At 36.4% G+C, this 14,150-nt stretch overlaps 1 protein-coding gene across 1 annotated transcript in view; it reads left to right on the top strand.

The window, feature by feature from the left end:
* LOC149568067 (inner membrane protein PPF-1, chloroplastic-like) overlaps window positions 1-14,150 on the top strand; it is a 214,463-nt gene that overhangs the window by 119,732 nt on the left and 80,581 nt on the right. The window contains exon 7 of the mRNA XM_089821069.1: window positions 12,963-13,070. Coding sequence (XP_089677195.1) covers window positions 12,963-13,070 — 108 coding nt within the window. The remainder of the gene's footprint in view (window positions 1-12,962; window positions 13,071-14,150) is intronic.

The following is a 14,150-nucleotide window of genomic DNA, read 5'->3' as shown; positions in this document are numbered from 1 at the left end:
TAAGAATAAGGCCACAACATTATGAGGCATGTAAAAGGCTTTGTGTTTCAACTCCATGAATTCTCGAAGTTTGCTAGAAAGAAATTGAGCTTAGTTATACGCCTGTCCTTTATATAGTCCATCCACTACAAACAACATCCAAAGGGCAATATCAGAAGTGCGGCTGCCCGCTGTGAGCTTGCTTTTCACCAAATCTACAATACATCACCATTCATTATTTGTAATAAATTTTTTCTTGAGACCCCTACTGTTCTTCAAAATTCCTTCCCATTCCAGACTTGTAAGATCCTTTTGACACTTTAGTTTCAGCCACTTCTTGTCTTCTATAGTCATAGGGGTTTTTTCCAGTTCCTACCCTCTATTGGGAATTTCAAAAACCCTACTTATGTGTTTTGCTGATAAGAAATTGTCACCTATTGCTGGAAATATTGTACTATATATTTATAACATGATTTCTCATAACCTGTGATTAAATTCCGTAGAATAGGTTCAAATTGTTTTAATTCAAAAATTGGCATGAAAATTATTTTGTCTACCTTTGCTATGCACAATGCCTTTTTCAGAGGATGATCCGCTTCCGCTTTTTCCCACTAAGTGCTGCATTCGCTTCTCATCACACTTTCAAACGTAATATTCTCAGCCGTGATTGTGATTTTCTATGCCATTTTCCCTTTTCTTTTTGTCATCTTCCTTATCCTTCTCTGCTTTCAGTACCACAGGTTTGTTCTTTTTGGAATCAACAATGTATCCTCTTCTTGAGATTCCTATGTAGTGTCCCTACGTGAGACCTTAAGGATTTGCAACTTCACTCCTCAGCTCAATGTTTTCTTCTGTAATATTACTCTTGTTCAATTATTTGATTTCTTGAGGAAGGTGGAATAATTACACTTTGAGCAATAATAGATGGGTATATGTTTGTAATGATCTTTGGTCTAAATAACTAATTTAGATCTTTGTTGCAAGAGTTTCCTCCTCCATTATAAATCTTCTCTGTTGTTTCTAATTGCAAATAGATATGGATGGAATGAAGAGATACTACATCTGATGATTCTTCTTATTTAATGTTTAATAGATGAATATTTGCCATAGTTGTGACATTTCTTATCAATCATTGGATATTTAGAAATTATGTTTGATAGGTAATAGATTCAAGTGTCTATCGACTATACAAGCTGTGATTACATTTATGTTTTCCCTCCCATATATAACTTTCACCAACAAAGACTTCTTAGCCTATACATGGCTCTAAGGCTACGAATGTTTTAAGATTGACTTGATTTCTGTAATTATACAACATATTGTCCCATGACTCTCGAATGTTGATTTAGATTATTGTGTTCATACATTTGTAGATATTGGAGCCATTCCTGAATATTATCATTATGGTAGATCGTTTTATTAATAATATTGGTTTTCCTTTGTTTGATATTCATCAATGTTGACGTGTTTGCCCAGATATTTCCGATTATTTTTCTCATTGGTTGGAAGTTAACTGTTATTACTGTTCTGATTCTCCGTAGATGTCTTCCTGATATAGAATATAGAGATATTCATATGTAAAAATGCTGGATATGCTGATTCCATTCATCCCTTCATAGTCACCGTGAATTCTCTGTTTTGTATCTTATTTTGGGTATAAGGGAATATTAAAATATGTTGTGTCGATGCTCTCTAATCAAAATAATTTGAAATCGATAGTCCTCCCTAGCTATGTTTGACGAACTGTTTGTCGTGATGGAGTGTAAATCACTTTTTCCGTTTGTAATGTGTGCTTGTGATGGATGTTGATGTCTGATATAGTGGTCTGTCACAATGGAAAGTGAACTTCTCATATAGATTCAAATCCTCCATTTTCGTATGCTCTCCCGTCATTTCTTCCTCCATTATCCTATCTCCTTTTCTTTGTTCCCTCCCCCCCTTTGTTCTGTGGAAGTAATCCATATATATCCGCTCAGGATGGAAATGGAAGTCACGACCCTTCGATTATGGTCATGAATTCTTAGTCGCAAAAATTTAATTTAAGTTTCTATTTTCAATAAAATAAGTTTGTAGTATGCGTTATTGTCTATCATTTATCCATTTATTTATATATTCCTAATCATTATTACTTCTTACTTATACTATAATTTCATTCTATTATTACTTAAAAGTATTATATGAATATTATGTTATTAATAATTTTTTTATTATATTATCAATATATATCAATTGATATAACAATAAAAATAGAATACATATTGATTTATCTATTAATATTGTTCTTCATTAAATAGTATTTTACTATTTAATCATTATTAATTATGATTATTTTTGTAAAATCATATTTATTGTTATTATCATAATATAATAATAATATATTATAATGTTTAATTTCTCAAAATAAAGTATTCTTTATCAATTTTATTATTATTTTATTATATTTATTATTAAATTCCATTAGAGGAAAATAGAGGACATGACATCCTATGCTTAATTTCACCATTGTGTCTTGGTGAGTCGATTCAAAATTTCTTTATTTGTTTGTATATGCCACTTGTACCAACCGTTCCTGTTGTTGGTTCTCAAAACTGCAGATTGGAATCCTACGAGCCTTGCCTGCTCGATGCTGGGATATCCAACCGGTTAAGGCCAATTTGACGAAACTGAACAACACGGTCCGAGTTCCTTGCACTTCCGGCTCTGCAAAACCAAGGTAGGTGTACCTAATCCTGGACGAAATACCTTAAATCCAAGATGCTTATAGCAGATAAATTAAAACGCGAATGCAACTAAAGCTTTTCAAAACAGCAAGAATTATGGAAAGTTTTAAGATTCCAAATTACAAATTAAGAATAGTAAATGATTGTATGAATGTTTTAAAAAAAATAAAAGTGATTATTATAGATAATTGCAACAAATAAATATATTAATTCTTCAATGGAAAGAAAATGAAACAATTGCCAGCATATGGATTATGAATTATGAGTAAAAGACCAGTGCTTAATTAAATGGGCAATAGAGTCAATATTATTAGTTGAAACGTACAACTTTATAAAGTTCAATATATTAAACTATAAATAATTTTAATAATTTAGATGCAACGGATCAATTATATAAACGCAATTTAAACTAGTCTAAAATGCGCTTTAACTCCTATGGAGACAAATTAGACATAAATACAAAAACAATAAAATATTTCATAATATCTATGTTTATCAAATTGAAAATGCAATAATGACCCAGTCCACTTATCGGAATATTAAAATATTTATAGAAAATAAATTAAAAAAAACATTTAGAAAGGACACAACTTAATAATAATTTAACTCCAATGCAAATAAAAATAAATACACTTACAGATTGTGCTGGAGATAAAAATTACACGTAGAAATTTAGCAAGTGTCCTCCTTTCGTCAAGTTTGAGTGGAGTATAAAGTCTTTCCTTGAGGCTCTCCTCATCACCTAATTTGTTTTGAATTGCCACCCATAGACTTGGTACTATATGTTCCATTGGCATCACGACCTCCTGTTCGTACATAAGATGAAAGGGAGTGTGTTCAGTAGTGGCCTTATACGTAGTCCTATATGCTTAGACCACCGCCGAAATTTGTTCTTCCCAGTCCTGCCCTTCTACTCCACAAGTTTTATACAGGATTGCTACTATTACTTTGTTAGCAGCCTTTGCTTGGCCATTTGCCCTTGGATAATAAGGACTTGAGAAGGAATGAAAAAAATCTACTCACTTGTCATCATCCTGATGGTGTTATTCACAAAATGTACTCTTCTGTCACTTGTTAGCTGAAGTGGAATCCCGAATCTCGTGACTATTTGCTCATATAGAAATCTGACCGTGCTGAGAGCCGTGTTGTCTAGAAGGGCCCGTACTTTAGCCCATTTTGTTATGTACTCTATTTCCACCACTGTGTACTTACATTGATGATTTTTGCTTATCGGACCCAAAAAGTCCAGTCCTCACCATTCAAATAATTCTTGAGGTTGAGACGAGAATAGTGGCATGAAGTCCCTTTTTAGTGGTTTGCCTGCCCTTTGACAAGTGTCGCAGCTCAATACCCATTCCCTTGTGTCTGTGTACAATGTCGGCCACCAGAGTCCTGCCAAGAATGCCTTCATTGCTGTGGTATTCGGTCCCATGTGACCTCCAACCAGTCCTTCATGGGATTCTTTTAGAACTCCTGGAATTTCTTCCTCCACCACACACCTCCTCAGTATTCCATCCGGTCCCATTTTGTACAATAACCCTTCAATTAGTTGAAATTTGTTACTTTTTAAAGCAATTTTCCTCCTCTTTGTTGCAGGCATTTCTCTTGGGAAGGTTGCTGTTGATAAGTACTGTCCGATTTTTTCATACCATTGAGGTAACACAACAATCTAAAATAAGTGTGCATTTGGAAAATCCTCACACACCCCACTGCCCGAGGCTTCTCCTGACTTGATACTTGACAATTGATCAGCAATTACTTGAGTTTTTCCTGGCCAAACCATGATTTTAAATGGAAACTCTTGTAGTAGAATTAGCCATCTACTTACTCTCCCTTGGATCACTGGTTTGTTTACTAAGTACATTAGTGCTTGGTGGTCAACAAAGAATGTAAAGGGTGAAGCAAGTAATTTCTAAATTTTTGTATTGCATACACCATTCCTAGTGCTTCCTACTCCGTGGTACTATAGTTATGCTCTGCTTTAGATAGAAGCCTAGTTGCAAAATATATAGGATGATCTAGCCCTTCTTTCCTTGTTTGTGCCAAGGTGGCACCTATTGCATAATTGGAGGAGTCCACATAGACACGGAATTCTTTGTCCCAATTGGGATATATGAGAATAGGGGACCCGACTAATCTTTTCTTCAGCTCTTGGAAGGCGTCTTCTTGCTCTTCTTTTCACCCAAACCGCTCTCCTTTCCTGGTTAATTTCTCCAGTGGCATTGATACTTCGGCAAATGCTTTTATAAACCTTCTATAGTATCCTACATGACCCAGGAATGATTTGATACTTGTTATATTGGACGAAGCTTCCATTTCTAAAATCACCTTGATCTTATCAGGATCTGTCTTCAATCCTTCTTTGCACACAATATGCCCAGGAAATCTCCCGTGTGAAACCATGAACTTGCATTTGTTTGGATTTAGGGCTAATCTTGCTCTTTGACATTTCTTCATGCATCCTCTAAGAATTTTGAGGTGTTGCTCCTGCCCACTGTAACCGACCAGTCATCTAAGAAGGCTTTGAAATTCCCCATAGACATACCATCGAAGATATGTAGTATGATCCTCTGGAACGTGGCGAGTGCATTGCATAATTTGAAGGGCATCCTATTATAGGAATATACCTTGTCTTCAACTACAAATGTAGTTTTTAGCTTATCTTCCTCCGCAATGCTAATCCGATTGTATCCTGAAAATTCGCCCATGAAGGAATACATCTCATGGTTGGCTACCTCCTCCAAAATGCTATCAGTAAATGGATGGGGAATTGGTCTTTTATTGTCATCGCATTCAAACATCTGAAATCTACACATCCGAATTTGAATGACATCCTTCTTGAGTGATATGACTATAGGAGATACCCATTCACTTGTTTGTACTTTGAATATGATCTCTGCTTCTAACATCTTTGTGATTTCTTCCCTGACCCTTTTTGCATAGTTTTTATTCATTCTATAAGGCCCATTTTGCCCTGGTCTTGCTCCTGGTACCAATGGAATTTGATGGACACATAGTTCATGGGGTACTCCCTTCAAGTCTTTGTACGTCCAAGCAAAGATGTCCTTATACTCTAGGAAGATTCTAAGGGCTGCCGCCTTCAACACTGGGTCCCAATCATCTCCTATCCAGATTTCTTTAGGTTGATCTGCTTCTCCCTGGTTTAAAGTCTGGAGTTTGGCCTCTTCGTATTCCACTTTTTTTTCAAAAATGTGTGTAGGTGTCTTGTTGAGAGTTACCACCTTTTCCTTATACTCTGTGTACCCTTCTGCGTACTGTTCTTTCGACTCAGATTCCTGTATTTCTAGCATATTACATTCCGCATGGAAAACTTCACAGTCTCCCATTTGTCAGTGAAATAATCCATTAAGGGAATTTGTGTCATCTTCTGAGCATTCCCTAATTTAAGTACTCCTTCCTCATTTGGTTCCATCCCTCCACAGTCTTCTCCTTCGGAGTCTGATGCCATGTTCTGACTTACTGATTGGTTCTTGAGATCTATGATGTACTTTCTACCTTCAGACTCAATAGATAGAGTGTTCCATTTCCAGTTATGGGTAGCTTTTGCTGCAACCAACCATCCTCTTCCTAATAGAGCATCCTACCCTTTCTTTTCTAAGGTGATAACCACAAAATTGAGAAAAAATTGTTGCGTACCAACTATGACATTTTGTCCCATTAGCATTCCTATACTCTTGATTCCATGTTGGTCTGCTTCCACTAGTTGAAATGCCGGTGGCCAGAGTGTAGGTTTCCCTATTTCCTTCCATGTTTCTTTTGATAAGACATTTACACTGGAACCTCCATCAACAATAGTATTTGAGAGCTTGCACCCTAGTATCTCCATCTCTACTACCGCTAGTGGTCTCCCCATTCCTATGGTGAACAAGGTATTGTCTTCTGTTTGTACTTCTTCTTTTGTCTCTTTCTTTGAGGTTATCCCTTTCGGGTTTGCCCCCTGTGTTAGTGCTACTTGCAATTGGGGTAATGTTTCTAATAAATCACCTATTTTCACTGGGATAGTAGTTTCTAGTACTTGTTGCACAATATTCGTTACACCCCTACTGGAAGTAGGCTTTTCCGGCTTTGTCGTTCCTTCCTCTCCCTTGCTATCTTGAATGTCTTTCTTTGCTTTCTAAAATCTTTCAGTCTCCATAGTAGCATCTGGATAGGTTAATTTTCTGGTTTGCGCCCTAGTGACTGCAAGAATCTCGCCTTCTGGATCTTCAATGTCTAGCTTATTTACTCTCTTCTATCTCGGGCAATTTGCATCCTCATGATTGCCTGGCCCACACCATTTATAGAGCATTCCTCCATTTTGTCCGCTTTCGCTTTGACGATCTCGTGCAAAATGTCCCCAGTTATTGCATCTCCTACAATGGATCATTGACCTCCCCTTGCAATCATACTAGAGTGGCTGTCGTGGTGTGTTGTTATTGCTATTGTTGTTGCCATTATTATTACTTCCTCTCTTGTTATTTCTATCTCTTCCTAGTGAGGCTTCTATAGTTGTGTTCTTCGGCGGAGTGGAGGGGGGTGTAGATTGCTCCCCTTGTGTCAGGAATACTTGAGTGCTCCTTGTTTTTAAATTGTAGGGGCAACCTTTACTTGCGTGCCCTAGTACTTGACAAATCTCACAAAATACTTTCTTTCGGCATGCTCCTTTTGTATGGCCTTCTTTTTCACACTCAGCACACCAAAATTCTCTCCCTTCTTTCTTTTCTTTTTTACTCCTTGCCACTTACTTCATCAATTGCCTTAGGTCTTTTCTCAGGGCTTGAATGGTTTTGGATTCTTCTTTGCTCTCCTCTGAACTTTCATTCGCGCTTCTATGCCTTCTTGCCTTGGAAGTTTTACTCTTACTTTCTATGTCCATGGCCCGGGTACATGCATCCTCAAAGGTCGATGGTGGGACTATCTTCATCTTTTTCCTAAGGGATGGTGTTAATCCTTCGATGAACCATTGTTTCTTTAGTCCATCTTGTTGATTCCCAAAACCGCAGATTGGAATTCTACGAGCCTTGCCTGCTTGATGCTAGGATATCCAAACAGTTAAGGCCAACTTGACAGGATTAATCGGTGGCATCCAAATCCCCTACACTTCTAGCTCTGCAAAACCAAGGCGGGTGCACCTGATACTGGATAACAACCTTAAATCCAAAAGGCTTATAACAAATTGATTAGGATGCGAATGCAATAAAAGTTTTCCAAACGACAAGGATATCATAAAACTTAAAAAAAAAACTTGCAAATTATGAACTGAGAATAATAAATGAATATATGGATGTTTTTAAAATAAAATGAGTATAGATTAATGCAACAAATGAATATATTAATTCTTCAGAGGAAAAATATGAAATAATTGCGAGCATATGGATTACGAATCATGGAAAATATAAAGACTAGTGCCGAAGGTCGATAGAGTTAGTATTATAAGTTTAAAACATACAACTTTATAAAATTCTACGCACATTAATTATAAACAATTTAGTAATCAAGATGTGATAGATCAAATATATGGACGCAAATTTTAAAACAGTCTGGAATGTATTTTAACTCCTGTGATTCGGAGACAAACCAAACATAGATTTGGAAACAATTAAATATTTCTCAATATCTATGATGTTCGATTTCAAAATGCTATAATTGATCTTGTCCACTTATCTATCATATAAATTATTTATAAAATTAAAATAATAATTATAAAGGACGAAACTATATAATATCTTAACTCTAAAGCTTTAAGCAAATAAAATAAATATTTCTTACTGATCATGCCAGAAATTAAATTGCACCGGAGACACTCAGTACAGATGATCCATCCAATGCAGTTTGACTCTAGAATCGCATAAATATATTTACTCAATAATCCAAATTCACAAGCTTAGTTAAAAAAAATCATTTCTTTACCAATGAAAAAATAAAATATATCATAGAGCATATATATATATAACTTGGGTATGTAAATTTTTTGATATGAATATGAATTGTAGGAATTATCTTTCATTTGATTTACATTTCCTATATATAGATGAGTAAATGGTTATACGGTTGTCACCGAACCATTGTGTCTTTTCAATATAAAACTAATTGCTTATTCTTAGCTATAGAGTTTTGTAAATAGATATTTTGCCAGTCGATAACTATTATGAAACAAATAGGGACCTAGATTAATGAGGTGTCACCCAGTCTTCATTAGGAATAAAACGAGCAATCTGCATTGATATTGCAACGAGCAATATTTTCCATGCTCGATACCCACATGAGCTCCTTTACACACTCTTGCTTCCCTTATGTGTCTACACTTAGGCTTCTAGGTGACTCTCGTGAAGTGCCATATATTATTCTGCAAAGATAATTTATGCTTTTTGAAGGTGACCCGTGTCCTTATTCTCCAAATTCGCATGTTCTTCTCATTTCAACATGCACCTTCATTGGACCTGCAACAAAAACAGAGTAATGTTAGAAATATGTGTGGTATATGACATAGAACTCCTGTCCGCACGTGTAGGCCTTGAGAATTTGGAGCAAATATCAAATGATAATCGACGGTTCTCTGCATGAAGAATTACATCGGTCCCTTATTATTTGTGAAGTGGTGTCTTTCATATTGCCGTCTCAGTGAAATTCCATTCTGTAGGTTTCCTTCATCGATTTGTGTCTAGAAATTCATCGTTACCTTCCATACTTATCCAACATTGTTCATTTTCTATATTGAATTTGTTTGCTCGGAGATTGCTGCTACTTTTACCTTTGTGTTGACGTATGAAGGATTGCCGCTTCAGTAGATTGCTTCACGAGTATGGAGAATTTAAATAGTATTTCAATATTTGTTCTACAACCCTCTATAAATTATAGTAATTACTTTCAGACAGGGATGGTAAGGATGTTGCTTTTCACTATCTATGGGTTCCCACATGCCGTATTTCTTCGATCTCTAGGCCTTTCTCTATTTGAAATCTTCTCTATAGATAAAAATCTTTGAACCATATCTGGTAAGATCTCCAAAAGAGGGACAATTGTTTTGATGCAGGGACAATATGTTATCGCTCCATACGCGTGCGTCAAAACATTATCTAAAGTATGTGGAATGCATGCTCTTTTCCATATAAGAGTTCCTGTCCAATCTTCTCATCAGAATTCATATTCCTTCAATACCTGTTGTTCCATCGATTGCTAATGATTACTTTCAAATCTAAAACTCTCTGTTATAATGAGATAGTCCTGACATTTTCTGATGGTTCAACATCCTCTTTCTGCTATATGATGATGTTTTTAGAACTATTTGCTAATGGAAACATTGACTGGGAGTCCTTTGTTGATTGTCATGTCTGCTGTAAAAACTGTATGCAGAAGGGATCATCACTGCTCTTTTTATTTTACTATTATACTATTCAATTTTCACAGATGAATATTTCTTATTTAGATTTGCAGTTTCCAATTTCAGAGCTTAGAATTCAGGCTTACAGGCATCTAGTTCATCTTCATACAGAATTGTCAAGGATTTGCCCTTATAACTATCCCATCCTGAAAATTTCTCCAACTGCAATTTACATGATATGATTTTGGATCTGCAGACATTGGTTTCCATTTGTGCAAGCTCCAACAAGTCTTCAAATTTTGGATCTGAATCTCTTTGCCTTCTAAATCGTTTGAGCAGATCAAAATGACCTTCTCAAAGCTCTTATTTGAGAATCTGCCTGCTCCTTGCTTTTATGCATAGCCTCCTCATCCTTTTGGTGTGAATTGCTATTCCACGATCATATATCTCCTTTTTATTCTGATGTAAGTCGATATAATGTTGGACATCCTCTATCAAGAGTGTATTATATCCATTCATCGTGAAGGATGCAGTGGCACATTAAAACAGTTTCAGATCCTTGGCATTGACTCGTGGCATTTCTTGTAAGTTCTTTTCCTTCAGCATTGCCAGACATTGCTAGAACATAATCTGATCCGGGATCAAAAGCTTAATGTCCTCCCCAAACTCAGCATTATCGAGGTAGAGAAATGTTCCAATATGCACAATACAACTGTAACTGAATAATTGTAAGTATAGCACTAGCATATTTGAAAACAAGGATTACACCTAGTGAATATGAAGATTCTCCCCTTGGCGTGGCATTTTGGACTCTAAATTTTGCAAAAATTTAGAGTTCCATCACATCTGCCGGCTGCTTGTCTAGTTTCCCTATCAACTCTTTCATTCCTCTGCTGTAGGCTTTGTCGGATACACTCTTCCCTTGTCTTGTGTTATAAATCTCGGTTACTATTTCATCGTCATTCCTCAGGAGTCTGAATTCTTCCTCAAAGGCTATACGGATATTATTCCATTGTTTTTCTTTGCTACCTCCAAATTGGTATACCAATCAATGGCAATATCCCTTGGTGTGGTCGGGAAGGCTTTTAACCATTCCACTATGTCATTTTGTCCATTCGCTTTCCATATGGTTATACATGTTTTACAGTGACAAGCAGGGTCCCCCGAGCCATCCCTTGTGAACCTTGGTCATTTTTGTTTGTCTATTGCCATTATGTGAAGCTTTGTCCCTCCTGTCGAAACACTTCTTTCAGATGGAGCACCTCCTCCTGATGGAACACTTCCTCCTGATTGGAAGTTCGTTCTAGAGGAGAAATTACCAAAAGTATCCTCTTCTTCTTGGCTTTTCTCCTGTTGAAGATCTCTCCCTGTAGGTGTCTCTGGATTTCTGTATCCCAACTTCCTTGTTGGTGTCTCTGAGATGACCAAATTTGCTATACCTTCTATTGTATGCTCGATCAACCCTTCTTGGATTCTCGTGGAATCCTCTTGTCCTCCCTTCAAGTTATGACATCTCTCCTCTTGCTGCTAGAGATGTAGCATCCTCAAGACGACTTCTTCCTCAGTTTCTTCTCCTTGTACCCACCTAGGATATATGTTTGGGATTAGGGGCATGAATAGTTTTATTGTTTGTTTTCCTTTTTGGAATTTTCACGTTCTTCGTGTTCTCTGGTCCTTTCCGCAAATTGCTATAGTACTTGTTGTCTCCTCCGTTCCCTTTATGTCTCAGCTCTTTCCTCTTCCACTTGTAACAAATTGTGTGCTAATAGGCGAGGAATCTCTCCCAGGAGATCGTACACCGTTGGTAGCACCGAAAGTTTGTCTCATACTATACCTTCAGGGACCGTTCTCTCACATGCTTCCCTTTGTACGTACTAATCAACCGCAACTTCCTAGGCCGTTACCAGATCACATGTCAACTGATCTTCCCGTGTTATTTCCTCCTATTCCTCGTCGCTATTTGTTACTTGGATGAGTGGTACAAAGGGCCTTCCCATTACTCCATCCTATTGACCTTCAGATTCGGACTTGGGCAACGACACCAAAAGTGTAGAGTGGAAATATCACTCAAGCTCATAGAGATATGCTATGCTAACCATACAGAATAACCCAATTAAGGTACATATGAAGTAAAACATAGAATATACCATTCATACCACAATACTAGTAGGCAAGGAAATGATTTCTTTATTAATACCAAAATCAACACGAGTACATTGACAATATTCCAAGTACTTATAGAAGGGTTGGTTGGTTCCCAACCAACCGGTGCATTCCCTCACCTCCTAACTACCTAGCCCAACTAGCTTTAACAAGTACTAAACATAATAGTTACTTTATTCCGACTACACATGTCCTTGGACCCCAATAAGATATGAAATTATGATCCTCTTCTTTTTGCAACATTTTGCCTATTTCCTCCTTGATATGGTTTTATGACATAGGTCGTAAAACCATGTCAAATTTATGCTTTTTACCAGTGTAAAAAAGCAAAATTTGATATCTCATGGTTGAGGGAGTTGCAATTTATAATTTCATTCCTTTTGACTGTTCATTGAACTTAATTAAATTTTAATTATTTTTTATTTTTAAATTTTATCATAGTTGTTTATTGTTAAATCCTATTTCAAAATGGGGACATTAAATCAAGGTATATGGTTATAAATTCTCTAACCAAGAAACCTACTAATGATATTTGTGGGCAAGAATAATATATCCTTTCTTCTTGCTTTCTATGCAAATGTAGGTCATATACTAAGTTCTTCTTCTCTCATATGCATTCCTTTTGGTTTCTAAAGAGTATTAATAATTTTCATTTTGTTCCATTTCTAAATATTAGTGGATTAAGTCAATGCATATTTAAAATCAAACATTCACTTCAAACATACGTATAAAAAACTAAAACAATGGGACTGATGCTTACGCTCTGTTTTGTTTGGCAGGATGGGCATCCACCTCTAGGATGGTCAGACACTCTGGCTTATCTTGTTCTGCCAGTGTTATTAATTGTTTCTCAATACATATCAACACAGATCATGCAGCCTTCACAAGTAATTTAAATTCCTTTTTCATTGTGTTATATTTTCCCATATGTTTATTGTTTGATGTGTATGCTGTTTTAGTCTGGTGTATTGATACTTTGTTCAGAGTGGAAACATGTCTAAGAGTAAGGAGCACTGAGTCTGATTTGTTCAAAATTATCTTGAAACTAATTCAATGTGTTTGTTAGATGTAATACTTTCAAGGATCTTATGCTTTTATCCCATTGTCTCACAACTCTTCCTGCACTTCTTCGAACTCAAAAAAAACCTCTTTTCTAAAGCCATAATCATCCACATACCCTCTTTTCTTGCTTTCAATCTTGCACATAGCAGTTTTCCACGATATCAACCTTTTTCTGCAATGGCAAAATGCTTGAAACCCACCCACCACAGTCGCATAAGATTGCAAATGCGCCTTTCAATTTTCCTCATCTACATTTGTTTTAATAATCTCCACATCGATAATTCATTGCACCTTCCAAAGCATTGTTGCATGGAGTTTGATGCATTTTTTCTGGAATTCTCATCACTTTCTGTTTCCTCACCCCTAAAAGTCCAGTGATTGCCTTTGAGTTTTACCCCTTTGCTTGAGGCTTTTCCCTGCTTCAGAACTGATACTGTTCATTGTGATATATGCTAAATACTGCAACAATGTCTACTTGGTTAGGGTTATAAGTTTGAATGGGCAACACAGCAACACCCAATTTCATCCATTATCCAACATAGCAGTTTCAAATAGTAGATTTTTTAATGATTTTTAAATTAGACTTTTTTCAAGGGCAGAGTCCTCTAGCCATCCAAAAGATGGTACAGGGACCATATATGCCCCTTGCTGGAAGCATTATCCCTGAGAGATTTCTCCAGCAGTTCAAGCTTTTGATGAGGACCATCCTGACACATGGCACTTATGGAACACCCGGGAAAAGTCATATTCTGCCCCGCTATTTCTGAACACACATTTTTATGGGCAAAGTGTTCCCATAGATAATTCGTTTTAGTCCCATCTAGTGTATATTATTGGCAATTGATGCCAAGAGCACAAGGTTTTGTTTTCCATACATTTCAAAAGTGCTTGTATGGAAGACACTA

This window comes from Cupressus sempervirens, chromosome 3, assembly GCF_028749045.1.
Source record: "Cupressus sempervirens isolate cs-2001-9-10 chromosome 3, ASM2874904v1, whole genome shotgun sequence".
Classification (NCBI taxonomy): domain Eukaryota; kingdom Viridiplantae; phylum Streptophyta; class Pinopsida; order Cupressales; family Cupressaceae; genus Cupressus; species Cupressus sempervirens.
This window is presented reverse-complemented; position numbering and strand designations above follow the sequence as displayed.